Source organism: Ananas comosus, linkage group 15 (genome assembly GCF_001540865.1).
Source record: "Ananas comosus cultivar F153 linkage group 15, ASM154086v1, whole genome shotgun sequence".
In the NCBI taxonomy this organism is placed as follows: domain Eukaryota; kingdom Viridiplantae; phylum Streptophyta; class Magnoliopsida; order Poales; family Bromeliaceae; genus Ananas; species Ananas comosus.
The window spans coordinates 1,847,022-1,861,703 of NC_033635.1; the positions used below are offsets into that span (position 1 = coordinate 1,847,022).

The 14,682-nt window shown below is 37.0% G+C and overlaps 2 protein-coding genes across 2 annotated transcripts; one reads left to right on the forward strand and one right to left on the reverse strand.

The window, feature by feature from the left end:
• LOC109721014 lies at window positions 810-10,074 on the forward strand. Its single transcript, XM_020248404.1, has 11 exons — window positions 810-1,052; window positions 1,142-2,663; window positions 3,016-4,482; window positions 4,951-5,303; window positions 5,530-7,112; window positions 7,472-7,856; window positions 8,369-8,531; window positions 9,079-9,182; window positions 9,304-9,395; window positions 9,482-9,751; window positions 9,834-10,074. The coding sequence occupies exons 1-10, from the start codon at window positions 853-855 to the stop codon at window positions 9,556-9,558; spliced, it is 5,946 nt and encodes a 1,981-aa protein (XP_020103993.1). The 5' UTR covers window positions 810-852; the 3' UTR covers window positions 9,559-9,751; window positions 9,834-10,074.
• Window positions 10,273-14,676, reverse strand: LOC109721015. Its single transcript, XM_020248405.1, has 6 exons — window positions 14,456-14,676; window positions 13,057-13,147; window positions 12,760-12,950; window positions 11,850-11,877; window positions 11,641-11,746; window positions 10,273-10,697 (listed from the first exon to the last, which is right to left on the reverse strand). Exons 1-6 carry the CDS (start codon window positions 14,603-14,605, stop codon window positions 10,616-10,618), a joined length of 648 nt encoding a protein of 215 aa, XP_020103994.1. The 5' UTR covers window positions 14,606-14,676; the 3' UTR covers window positions 10,273-10,615.

The following is a 14,682-nucleotide window of genomic DNA, read 5'->3' on the forward strand; positions in this document are numbered from 1 at the left end:
AAAAAAATATGACGGTGTTTGGCTAAACATACTAAGTAATCTAATTGGTAATATTAGATTTTCTTGAGAATGAGATTCATTCCAAAGTACTAATCACATTCCCTTGAGAGAGGGTGGGTATCCTTATATTAATGAATTGGGATAATCATAATATGTCTAATCTCTTTCTTCTCCCTACCTGCCGGCTAGTTGGTATTATTTTTCTTTACACTCTAACCTCATATCTCTCTTTAAACTTATTTTTTTCTCTCTAAATTTCAATTTTTTTTCTCTCTCTAAACTGAGCTCTCTTCCCCCCTCTTTTTCTAAAATCTCAACTCTCTCACTCTCTCTAATCTCGATTCTATTTTTCTTTCTATTTCTTTAATTATGCTCTCTCTTTCTAACCTATGTTCTCTCTCCCCCTTTTTTCTAAAAAGATGTTGAAATTTTTGGTGGCATTATTTAAAATTAATTAAAGAAAATAAATAAATAAATTGTATATTTTTTGTAAACTTAAATAACATAACTAAATAATATAACCGTGCGAACCAAACACAGGAATGCAACATTCTTAGTAATAGGATGAATAAGAATAAGATTCTCTGACATCTTTTTATTGCTTGTAATTTTTCATAGTACGAACCAAACGCACCCTGAATTTCAATGGTGCGGTCCATGAAATGTCCGGATACACGTGGTAGAGAGAATAATTTATCGTTGCTACGGGATGCATTCAATCCGGCAAAACACCTATTTCGCTGCCGACTTCAGAAAAACCCTACGAGAGCGCCAGTAGAAAACCCTACATATAAGCCTCTCTCTCTCTCTTCTTCCTTCTTCGGTCTCGACCCCGACCACGACCTCTCTCCCATGGAGTTACCCCGCCCAATCCCCTCCCCACTCCCTATCAACAGCAAGAGAAAACGAACCCTATCTTCAGAACCCCATGAAGAAGAGGAAGAAGACGAAGAAGCAAACCCTAGCCCTAACAAAAATTCCAAGCATCGTGGTGTTTGGGAGAACGTCGACCTCATCCTCTCCCTCCAAAGCAAAGACATACCCCTCAAAAGGTCCGTTTCTTCGACCTCAGAAACGATTTAATTTGTACTAGTTCTTTCCTACGTGCTATTTGATGTGATTTAGCGTAGAACTAATGCAGGAAAATCGAACTTGTTTTCGATTTCGTCGCCTCGGAATCTATATGTTGTGATCGACGTGTACAACCAGTTTCAATCACCCGCTTAGTGTCTTTTGTCGGCAACTGGATGCAACCAGTTTTGATTTCTTCGGAGAATAGTAGGAAGGATTTGGAGATTTGGGATCCTTGTTTGGATCATAGATGCTGGGCCGTTCTCAAATTCTGTCTAGACAAGTCTTTTATTTCTGTCTCCCCAAATTTACTTCGAGCAATTACTCGTATTGCGAGGCACGCGTTGTTGGGAATCAGTGGTGGTAGCTCATCTAGTAGGGAAGAATCTTCTAAGTTGTTTGAGCAGGTTTCGGAGTACTTATCTGTGCTTCTATCCTCCAATTCAAGAGCTTTTTATAATGCAGGAGTTGATTTATGGATCTCCTGTGCAGTTGAATTTGTTAATTTGGTTCACAAAGTTACTGCTAATGATAAGCCTGGTTCTTCTGGCCATCAAGTTCTTTTAGCCCTTTCAATATGTCTGCTTGAGCACTTTGCTAGCTTTCTGAGGTTTTACCCGAATCCCAAGAACATCTTTCGAGCTTTCGTAGACCGGCTTCTCGACCCATTGTTGGAATTGCTGGTTTTATTGCACTCGCAAGGTAGCGGAGGTAAAGGTGAACAGGTGGGAAGCTTGTTGAGGATTGTTGGAGAGGTTTTGTCAAATGGTTTGTTTCATCCTGCCCACATTAATGGGTTTTTGAGTTTGCAAAGCTTGAAGGTGAAGCATGAAGATACGGAGCGGAGAGGATTAAAAGGTAGCTACCATCAACACTTCTTTCAGAGATTCAAAGGTATTAAAACGGAGAATAAGGCAGTATTACTAGGTGGGTTTGGTTACCTATTTCAGTTGTTTGTTGGTAGAGTTAGGAACCGGAGAGGAGCTAATATGGCATCTAAAGGGGCGACCAATCCAGCCTTGTGGAGAAGTAGTGTGTCTTCTGAAGGAGCACAGGAAACTAATAAACCACTTTTTGAAGTGTTTGCTCGGTTTATGGAACCGTTGTTGCTCGAGTGTAAGGGATGTGCACTACCGGAATATTCTGAGATGGGAGCAACGAGGCTGGTAAATACACTTTGCTTGCTCAAGTCAATGAATGAAACCCTAAAGACGTTCATTCAAGAGAGAATATATGTGCGAACAGATGACACAGAAGGAGTTCACTTTAAATTTTTGCAAGAGGTCCATGACACAATTATTTCGGTTGCAGGAGAAATATATAAATTTTGGTTATTACAATTGCATGTGAATGACACAAGCATTGTGAAGATGCTTCCACTGACAGCCAGGGAGGTTTTTGTTGCCGTGGGTTGCCTTTTAGAGATTGAATATAAGGTCGTGGGAGATGACCTTGTTAAGTTATGGCTGATGATGTTTGCATTTTCGGCAGTAAATATATCTTCAAAGGATGCAAAGCTTCATTCCTTGCTTAACTCAGAAGTCCTGAATCTTGGATGCCAAATAATTAATGTATTTAGGGAGCTTCGCCAGGTTGGTATATTTTTTTATGAGCATTTACTTACGACACCTTCTGACTTTTCTATGGATTTCTTTTCTAAAGAATATTGGGAAGGTAAATTTTCCTACCCTAATGATGCTTCCGCACATTGTCTCCTGTGACTGTGAGAAAGGATATTTCTTACATTTCTATGTCATTACTTTTTTGCTGCGACTGTAGTAGTTTAGGTTAGCATTAGGGCATGTTTTATGCAGAACTCTGAAGCCGTTATCCCTGTAATCCAATATATTTTGGTCAAAACATTTCTTTCCTTTTTCTTTTGGAGTGGTTGCTTTTATTTATTCGTCTTTGTTTTTTTTTCCCCTCTTGTTATCTGTAATGTAGGTAAATTATCCAGTTTTGGCACTGTGTAAAGCTGTGAGAGTCTTCAGAGTTATTGGCGATGCTAGTGCTGCAAGATATACTTTGTTTATTCCTTCTTTGCCTTTATCCTCTCAAATGTGCTTGGAAGCTGTGGCAACTTTGGCATGCTCACAATCAATCCGAGCTGCAATTTGCAATTCAATCAAGACGATGCCAGAAAGGAAAGCCGGGGAATTTATAGATGAACTAAAAGAAGACCTCAGTGAAACAATGAAATGGATCAGACATAGTTCCTTTATGGATGGAGGCAGTTTAGATTCACTGGAAAGAAACACCTCATTTAGCACTATTTGGGATTTCAATCTCAAAACTTTAGGAAGAGTATTTTCTGAAATATACAGTTCAGTGTTAGATTCCCTTACTATTACCTCAACAAATAGTACCTTGGTAGGAAATTCTCTCGAAAGCTTGATGAATGCAATTAGACCAAGCTTCAGTCCTTTGGTGCAAAACCAATCTGATAATATCAACAAATTCATTCCTTTGGTGCAAAAACAATCTGATAATATCGAAAAATTCACTATCTTCCTTACAGGAACAAGTGTGGCTGACCAAGAAGTTCCTGACAGTGGAAGTGAAAGAAAAAACTTGTCATGGGCATTTGTCTTTTTCTTTCGCTTATACACGTCATGCAGAAGCTTATACCAACAATCTATTAGCCTCATGCCACCTGATTTGGCAAGAAAAGCATCAGAATTGATGGGGAGCTTATTTTCTGTATGCCATGGAACTGAATGGACAGATAAGTCCAATTATGTTGACGAAGGCTATTTTTCTTGGATTGTTAAACCTTCCATTTCGCTTCTGGATTTTATTAAATATTTCCGAGATGCCTCTTTTAATAGAAGTTATGAGGATTGTGGGCCGCTTGTTTATGTCCTACACATTATGGCTTTACAGAGACTCAACAATCTAAACAGGAAAATTCAGGCTTTTAAGTTCTTGCTGGATGGGAGTAGACGACTGTTCAAAATGCAGAAGCAAAGAAACAAGGACACACGCAAGGGAAGCAAAAGATGGAAAAGGCTCCTTACTGCTTGTAGTTTGGAGGCTGCGCATCTGACCGGTTTCATGACTCACTACATACAATTATTGTTTCCTGACAGAAAACGTACCAAAACAGTTGATTCTCAAATATTATCCTCATCAAATGAAGATGCCTGGGATGTGAGTGTCTGCTCATTGAATGAGAATTCACTTTCTGTTGGAATTTGGTGGCTTCTTTGCCAAAACATTGACGTATGGTGCTTTCATGCCTCTAAAAAGGATCTGAAGTATTTCTTAACACATTTACTGATCTACGGTTTGGCATGTGAAAAGAACAAAGGCATAAAAAAAAACGGAGCTAGTCAACTTTTACACAAGGAAGTTTCTTTACGCCATATATCATTGGAGCTTCTTCGTGATACCGTTCTTTATGATCAAACAGTATGTAAATATGCTAGACTAGTGATATTTGTCCTTTTACAAACAATGCTTGGACTAGGGCCACCATATCACCCATGAACCACCACCATTAAAAGCTGATACATACGTCCGACCATAAACTTGTTTGATCGGTGAGGGTGTTTTGTGTTTGATAAAGCTTTTTGGCAGTGTTTGGTGGGTGAGAAAGATTATAAAAATCCCAAAGCATCATTTTGGGGTATGTGGCACTCTTTATGGGTTGTACTTCATCTTCAACATGGTGGCCCTGGTCCAGTCAATATGCCTTCCTCCCAGCACCCCACGCCCACACAACCAATAAAGAAAAAAAAGAAAAAGAAATCATATTTCTATTGAGTTTCTTGTTGATCTGTTTGGAAATAATTACCATCTTTTCTTTTGTATCTTTTAATTTTGTCGCTTGTTACCAAATGGATGGTCAAATGAGGTTCACTTTGTTTTTACTTTTAGGTACTATCCAAGCATATGGCATCAATATTCTACACTATTCTGAAGAATTCGTTGTCTTCTATTGTGGAAGATGCTTATGCAACTTGTGTAGATCTGAATTCCCTACCCGATTGGTCAGAGATCTTGACAGCGTTGGAAAAACGAAATGCCGTGTATATGGATAGCCATGCTTTACATGTCCCGCCTTCAATGTCAGCATCAGATTTACAGATAAAGAAAGCTTCACTTTTGTCCTTTAAACCTGAAATAACAAGTTGTGAGAGTTTGCTTGATCTCTTATGTAAGATTCCTGAGGTACATCTTACTACTAAATCATTCTCTCAATATGCAACTTGCATTCTCCATCTTGAGAGGTCAGTTTGTCCTCCGTTTTTGCTGTTTACTTCAGTAATCCCTGCTGTAAATTTTGATATCTTGATATTTGAAGGTATCTTTTTTTATCAATCTTAGTTTATTTGTAAAATAATTTTGTAACTTTGTAGTTACCCATTTTATTTGTCCATGCTTTTGTATGCATTTTCTTGAAAATCAAGTAAGCGTTACAGGAGTAACTTCATTGTGATTTTTTCTTATTTTCAGGCTAGTGATTTCAAATTTGTTAATCAATCATGATGAATCCATTTCCAACAGCCCCTTCGAGCTCTTGAGACTGTTTCTATCCTGTCGAAGGACCTTGAGATATCTGGTTGTGTCACTTAATGAGTTTAATCAAGAAGCAAAGCCACTCTCAATTTTTTCTGGAATTTTTGGTTCCTCTACAATAATTTGGCTTTTGGTATCAGTACACACATTAGTTGGATTGCCACATACGCTATTTGGGGAGTTCTATAATCAGTTAAACAATATAATCTTCTCTATAATAGATCATACCTCAAACATATTTTTGAATCTGAGCAGTAGACAGAAGATGAACTATGATACTAATGAAGATTATGCATCATGGGAGTATGGGGAACTTATTGCTCAAGCATTAGAGAAGCAAATGAGAAAGTTACCTGTGACTGTAGAGGGCAGCATCAGTGCTATCAAACTGGAAGCTTGTTTTCATATTTTGGACTGGAAAAAATTATCATGCACGCTATCTTGTCTGCAAGGTTTCTTATGGGGTCTCTCATCAACCTTAGCGAACATATGCAAGAATTCAGGAGGAAATCCACAATTAGTAGATGCCTTCAAATTTAGTAATTACGTTGCTGGATTTGAAAACTTTGTAGATCTTTGCATCTATTTGTTGCTTGTTGACAACAATCAAGGGACTGTAGGTGTGCACTCTATTCATAATTTACTGGATCTGGATTTTGATAATGGATTGTTGAGCGTGGATTCTCTTTTAGATAGATGGACTAAGTGTCCAAATTGTGAAATCCAAAATTCCAAATTGGAAGAAATTTCTGGTGAAGTTCCCAAAATTGATTTGTCAAATATGCACGATTTGAAATTCTCTTTATTTAAAGAACTTTTAAAGGGCAAAAATCCCCAGATTGCATATGCACTCAGAGAGCTCTTTGTTGCATCTGCTGCAATTCTTAAATTGAAGTCTATTGTATCTGTAAATGCAAATTCGCAGAAGTGCAGTCATATGGAATCATATTCAATGAGTATTCTTGTGAGAACATCTTATATGATACTCCAGGAAATGGCAGAAATGTGTGGCCAGCCCAATGCATTTTCTTTTGTCTGGATTGACGGGATCTTAAAATATCTTGAAGTTGTAGGGGTCTATTTTAGTATGGAGGACCCTAAATTTTCAAAGGAAGTGTATACCCAGTTGATGAATTCTCATATGAGGGCTATTGGGAAGTGCATTTCGCTGCAAGGAAAGAATGCGACTCTCTCCTCTCATGAGACAGGATCAAATACAAAATTGCTACTGACTCGGAATGAATCAGGTCATGGTATTATGAAAGGTCTTGATCATGAACACTGTATTATAAATGCATTTAAATCTAGGGTCAGAATGTCATTGAGAAAGTTTATCAGAAAACCACTCAAGTTACACATGAACACAGTTATACAAACTGTAGAAAAAGCACTAATTGGAGTGCAGCCAGGTTGCCATGCAATCTACAACATAAACATGGGAGAAATTGATGGAGGAAAAGTTTCCTTGATGGTTGCTGCTGGGATTGACACTTTGGATTTGGTTCTCGAGTCTCAACCTGGTAACTATAAAGAATTTAGCTTTTCTTTAGGGAGATTTTAAATATATATCCTTGCAAAATCATGAATTTACATATATACCAATAAAATCTGAATTTTGATATATTTAAGTTTCTTACAGAAGTGCCCCAATCTAAAGTTGGGGATTAATCCGGTTCATGTGCATTGCTTGTGTTGCATGGCAGGCAAGCGGCAGGCATGATGTGCATATGTGAGAAACTAATATCAAAATTCAGACTATACAAAGGATATAAATTAAGTAGATAATGTTGCAGGGGTACATATATGTAAACTTTTCTATAACAAATCTGTTATTAATTATTTAATAATTGGCTGCTTTGTCACATTGCATATACTGCAGTAAACGAGCGAGTTCTTTTTAAGAACATCCCAAGCTTAGTTGGTTCCCTGTTCAACATTATTTTGCACCTCCAGAGCCCAACAATCTTCTATGTAGAGAAGCCACCCTCCAGTAAGAGTGAGTTACATCCAGATGCAGGCACCGTCGTTCTAATGTGTGTTGAGGTTCTTACTAAGGTTGTCGGGAAGCATTCTTTTCAGATGGAGGTGTGCCATGTATCACACTGTTTGTATATACCGATGGCACTTTTCAAGTACTTTCATAAAATCAAAGCTTCTCGGTCATTTCCTGATGTCAATCAATTCATCATTGATCGCCAGTTTATGGTTGACTTGTACGCGGCATGTTGTAAATTGTTATGTACCACTCTTAAGCATCGAACACGGTAAACATTTGTTTCCCTTCCCATCTTGTATTCTGTAATATTACTTTTTAAACTTCTGTTAGACTAAGCACAAGAAGAAAAAGGATCTTGATGGTTATAACAGGGATTAAGGTGCCAAAGCTACCCTGTTTGTAAACTCAACAATTCATTTAAGGGAAAACTAATTAGCGAAGATCATATGACTAGTGGTGTAATTTGATGTATCCAGGATCCTAAATTAAAGGTTTAAATTAACATGAAAACATATATGTAATTTATGTTTTTTGTTTCGTTATGTTTCATTAATTATCATATTGTTATTTCATGTGCTTATTTTGATTCATGTTTCAGCTTGTTTCAGCTATTTCTTATTGTTTCTACTGAAATGACTCTTGTTGCAGATTCCTTCAGATGTAATGTAGCAACCTCTAGAATTACAGTTTTAACTGTTTTATAGAGCTTAGTGTGTAATTGTTGAAAGCCGAGCTATAATATGTTTCTTCCTTACATCAGTTTTTATCCCCTGCCTGTAGTGAGGTTGAAAGATGCATTGCTCAACTTGAAAATTCAGCAACTACTCTTCTTAGCTGTTTGGAGACTGTGGATGCTACCTTAGCAAGCATAAAAGGTTATTTTGCTTGGGAAGTGCAGGAGGCCCTAAAATGTGCTAGCTTTTTACGAAGGATCTATGAAGAGGTTTGTGATGCCTTAGTATGTTTCTATAAAGTGTACTTATATACAGTCATTGCTTTAAATACTTAGTTGATCATGAACCAGACCATTCTTTACCAAGTACACAGTAGATTTTGCCCTTATGTGGAGGAACTTAGGTTTTGGATCAGATTACTAAAACAAGAATTGGCAATGTGAAGGCTTCCTCTGAGAACAGGAATACTGATGCTATATAACTGTAGTATCCTATATATATTACTATGCTTGATATTCTTCGTTCTGCATTTTTCTTATATATCTCTCCCCAGGTTTTAAGCCTGTAGCATACGGAGTTTAGAATATTTATATCTTTGTGTAGAACATAGCTTGGAGATGATAATTTGACATTTTGCATGTAATTCACTACCAAAATTAAGCCAGAGTTATCTATATATATATATATATATATAAATAGAACTTGTCTTTTGTTTGACTTCAAGATGTGCTTCAAGTAATCTCTTATGCATAAACTGTCTTTACTTTGCTTGAATGCATCTAATAAAGAGCTTATATTGGCCTTGTTATTTTGTAGATAAGACAGCAAAAGGATATCCTTGCAAAGTACTCCTTTTACTTCCTTTCAAATTACGTAAGCATCTATTCAGGGCATGGTCCTTTCCAAACCGGCATAGAAAGGTAAGACTAAAATGCATCAAATGTAGCAAAGCTCTTTTGGTTGTGCTTTTCCTGTTACTTCTTCCCTTTACAGTAACAACAAATGTTTTTTTATGTTAATCCTCTAATTTCTATGCAACAGAGAGATAGATGAGACATTGAGACCTGGTATCTATTCTCTAATTGATATTTGCTCAGCAGCCGATCTCCAACAGCTTCACACTGTTCTGGGTGGTCTGTTTCTGGATACATTTTGATTTGACCAAGTGTAGTAAATTGTTAGTTTCTTACTAACTTTTTGTTGCATTTTGATTTTGCAGAAGGCGCATGCAGAAGTACTCTTGCAGCTCTGCTACATGACTACAAACTACATTTTCAATATGAAGGGAAAATATAGTTCCCGTCAAAGCTTTTGTATTCTAGGTGCTAGTTCATTCCTGGATCCTGCAGCTAAACTCATCTACTTGATAAATCCTATCGAATTGGTAAATGCATTGCCTTAACTATTTGAGAAAGCTTATTGAATCAGTAAAGGCGTTGAGGTCCGGATGACGTGCTACTGTTTCCATCAGTAACAGAAGATTTTGCAGGTTAGTTACATAACCCACTAGTATTTCCTATCGTTGCATTTACTATTTTCAATTGAATTGAGTGTCTCCTGAACCTCTCCAGATTGTTGACATTATTTGAAGTTAAACACTCGACACAATGAGAATCAGATAGGCCGGAGCGGTCATTCATTTACCATGCAGGAAACAAGAAACAGTGGCTTGTTAAAAATTTGAAGAACTTGAGCCCTGCTTTTCATATAGGCTTATATTTAATCAGTTAATTATTTATGTACAAAATCGTTCAGGATTTTGTTTTGTTTTGCTACCATCATGAGAGTCATTTCCTCGCTGGGTTATACTTCCTCTTGTTCTTGCGTAGGATTGGAAAAATTATAGCATTACACGTGAAGCGAGTAGGTTATACTTCCTCTTGTTCTTGCATACACGTGAAGAGAGTAGTAGGTTTCTACTTCCCTTATTCTCGCCGGATAAATTCTACAAAATTCTCTCTCAACCCTTATGCATTACTCTCTGCTCATATCATTTGGAACCCGTAAAACTAGCAAATATGAAAATAAATCTTAGCATACCATATGATTCCACTTACCAGGTGGCAAACAGGGTCACACCATGATGAGCAGTTTGGGGATATATACAACACAGGCCACACCAATACATATAACATTCTATGGGCAATCAATATACTATATACATTCAAATGCAAATAATGGTAGTGATTTTTCACTAGCCAGGATATATTTGCAGATAGACTTATCTGATTCTGGATCCACTTAATATCGCCGAAACTCTGATTCTCATTCTTCCACTATATCGAGAGCCTCGCAATATGCTGAAACACCAGTTTTCTCTGAGATTTGTATCTGAAATAAGCAGCCACCTTCTTCAAAGCAATTTTGAAATAGCACGGCACGATGACCACAAGGCCACAGAGGCCGCCCTAAAAATAGCTGGATTTTGGTACATTCTGGGGAGAAGAACAACACGGCGATCATTAGAGATCAACAAGCTCTATGAATTGCTAACTTAAGGGTACTATGCTTCGAGAAGGAAATTGAAGGGTACATGTTGCTTGCAAGTAATAACTAGTCTGCTTTCACAAAGATATGTTATGAAAAAGTAAAAGACAAGGAACTTGCGGCTTGTAACTAGTGTTGCTTTCACAAAGATATGCTGCGGAAAAACAAAAGACAATGGTAGTGGATATTCCTTCAATTGCAACAATATCTAGCATAGCAGAAGATAATAAGACATCCATACATGACTCTTTCATACTCCATCACACACAAAAAAGGGTCATCTGCATTATCACACATAAATCTAATTTTGTTTTTAAAACATAACAAAGCATTAGTTTACATATCAAATGCGGCAATGACAATCAAATCCTGATGCCAAATGCTAATGGTTTTTTCGCTGTTATTTTGATGGATCTTAATACAAGAAAAGCACAGCGTTGCAGTATATCCATCAACCGATGTTTAACTAGGTATGTGCTGTTTATCCTAAACATATAATCAGTATTAAACAGTTTATACAAGAGAAATTGTTTGATTATGAGGACACTAAGATATTTTTTTTTTTCATATGTTTAAATATGAAGATGGAACGTTCCTCATACAGAACTAAGCAACACGAAAGAATCCATGCATCACGCAAGAGAAACTTAGGGATGACTCGAGAGTATAAAACTGACAACGGATATTTTAACTCCTAAATTAACTATATTATAGATAACTGTACAATGCCTTAGGTCTAAATTTGATTGCAAAAGAAGAAATCTAAAACATAATCCATATAGCCCAATTGTACAATATACTCCGACATGTGAAATGAGCAAAGAGATTTAGACGACAACAGAAACTGTGAAGACAATGCTGCATTTCTAAACAACTGGATAGACAACTTACCCTATGGCAGTTGCACTCCAAGAAGCTAGATTGTAAATCACTTTGCTGCTATCCCATGCCTTTTGAAGCCTACTCTTCTTCTTTGCAGAGAATGTTTTTCTAAGAGCTGAGGGCGATAAAAGGTTAGGCATTATAAGCAATGGTTATCATCAAGTATTAGCATTAGAAATTTCAAAGCATTGATTTCTCTTGAAAGATCAAAGGTTCACCTTCTTGAAGTTGATCAGGAGTTAATTCCTACAAAAGAACAGTGGTATCCATCAATTAATTGCGTAAACTGCAATACTTCTAACAGATCAAGTCGCTAGCTAGCTCACGAGAAAAAGAAAGCCTGTCAAGAGGAAGCACAAATAAAGAAGCTTGGAGAGTGAGTTGAGTTCTACAGATGGATGTTCTTGTATAAAGTTCTTCAACATTGGCATGTTTGGATGAAAGTTATCCTGCAATAACTTACCTGTGGGGATTTTATTTTGAGATTGCACTATTGCAACCAAAATTATATTTTTTATCCATCGCAAGGTTCTCATAATCATTACTTTGCAAAATAATGCATTGCACCAATGAGGTTTTTCTTTTTTTAAGGTAGTGAGGTGATATAGAATTGTCCAAGAGAAAAGCCATCTACCATGCAGTTCTAGACTTATCCCACCCTCATCAATCCATAGTGCAAGACACTTGAGTAAACAAAAGAGATATGGTGCAAGAAAATGTTCACGCCTCCAAACAGGCCCTTATTGACAAGAGATTCGATGGCCTTCAGCATCCATGTGAGAAAATTTATCAGTTGATAAGAAATAGAACAGTGAACAGTGAACCAGCAGGTCCACCGGGCAGTCCATATACATAATTTTGTACATACCGAGTAATTACCTATACCATCACATATGCCACTGGCAGCTACTATAGTGGATGGAGTTACATGTGTGCCAAACTTGCCCATGAAATTTGAAATTATGCCTGAATGCTCATTTTTCTTTAACATAAAGGAACTAAGCTTTACGGACATAAGAATAAGGTCTCATGCAGACGAGCATAAAGATGATGTTGCATGAGCAGTGAAGTAATAGAGGAACAGCTAAACTAAAAGCTAGAAATTAATGATGGAAAACACCAACATACCTTTGTCTGTTTAAGCGATAGCAGGTATGCAGCCATGAAACAAGCTAGACCATCAACAATGTCCTCTTCACAAACAAGAACATAATCATCTGACTCTGATTCACTCTCTCCGCCAACATCCTTAGCTCCCCATAAATCTTTAGCAGTGATCATATCCCAGGATGAATTTCCATTTGCTTCCCCATCTATACCTGTTTAGCAACTCATAGTATACTTAGAATTGCAACGTTTTTTATGCTGTTGCAAGAGATTTTTCAATGTGCAAAGGGAAAGGATTCGGTAATTTTCAACTCATACCATGACAGTCTTGCGACATGGACATGTGAATACTCCCAACTTTTTCTAAAAAATTTCGTGACTCCACTCTAGACTTCAGAAGTTCACATAGCTGCATAATAAACAGTGTTCAATGTTGTAGAGCAACAAAGATGAAGTAATTCTAAGAACAGCCACACAGATGCATTATAAAATGCATCACAATAATACCACTTGCAAATGTACACCACAGCTCCCTTTTTAGCCATTTCTCTATTGAATGATGCTAAGAGTTCCTTTATTTTTCTTCAACTCGCTTGTAGAATAATCCTTTTCTCCCCCCTTTCAAACCTCAAATAGTTACATTACATGATACATAAAAGCATATTGAGACCCCCTCAACTATAGACCATTCGGACTAGATGCTCTCAATTTATTTTATACTTTTGACAGATGACCCCAACCGTTATTTATTTTGATTCAAGTTACTTTTCCTAATTTGATGAGGGGAATTCATTAAATAGACGGCTTCATTAGTTTTCAATTGTTAGCTCTCAACAAAATCTAAAGCGCAATAAGTTGAAAAAGTTTTCAGAATAGTTGAATTTAATAAAATTACCATGAATTTTAAAAAAAACCTCCTTCACTTGATAAAATTTTTGAAAATAACTTAATTTTTTTAAAAAAATGTAAAATGTATACCTAAACTATGGCTCACTTTGAATGGCTTCCTCACTTTTAAAAGTTTTGATTTCGCTGCCTAACATTTCAACTATTTGATTTCAGCTATTTGATGGCTCTTCGATACAAACTTTAGGCAAATCAATTGTTTCAACCGAATAGTTGTCATGTAAATCACATGAGACTCTAAAACAAGTGCGATAAGATAAACAAGATTAAAGATATTCCTAGGAAGTCATTGAACGATCCAAATCAAATAAATTTTAATAGATTAGATAGCAAAATCAAATCTTTTAAAATTAGGCAGTTATAAATGGGTCATAATTATTCCATACATTTTTTAACAAATAAAAATTAAATTTATGGGGTGTCAAAGAAAGGTAATCGGGTAATCAGTTTCAAAATGGCCAATTGTAAGGGAAGTCACTGCACAATTTTTTTCCTAAAAGATAACAGGCTTCTTGAAAGTCAAGGGAGATCTCAGGATTAAAAAAAAAAAAAAATCTAGATTAATTATTTGCTAATTTCATATATCAATTCAGTTCTCTATTATTAAAAGAAAATTCAAAAAAAGTCCAAACTAAAGAAACAGTAACAGAGACCAAATCAATCACATGCTCACCATAAGCAGGGTTATTGCTTTTTACCAAGAAAAATTTCGCGATCTAGAACAAAATTCGTGAAAAACCATCAAATTTCGATCCATTCAGCATAAGATCAATAACCGAATCGAAATATCTCTAGAGTTCCGCGTCCTCACCTCGTCGGTTTCGTAATCAACGGAGCTTGGGGTACGCGATCGCACCTCCTCTTCCTCTTCTTCCTCCTCCTCCTCTTCCCCCGCCGAACCCTTGCTCCCAATCTCTTCTCCCGCATCGGGATCGGGTTCGAGATCGGCATTCTTAAGCATCTCGAGCGTTCTCTGGCACTGCTCGAGCACCGCCTCTAGGGTGCGCCGCCGCACGCGGACCTGCTCCTCCGCCTCGC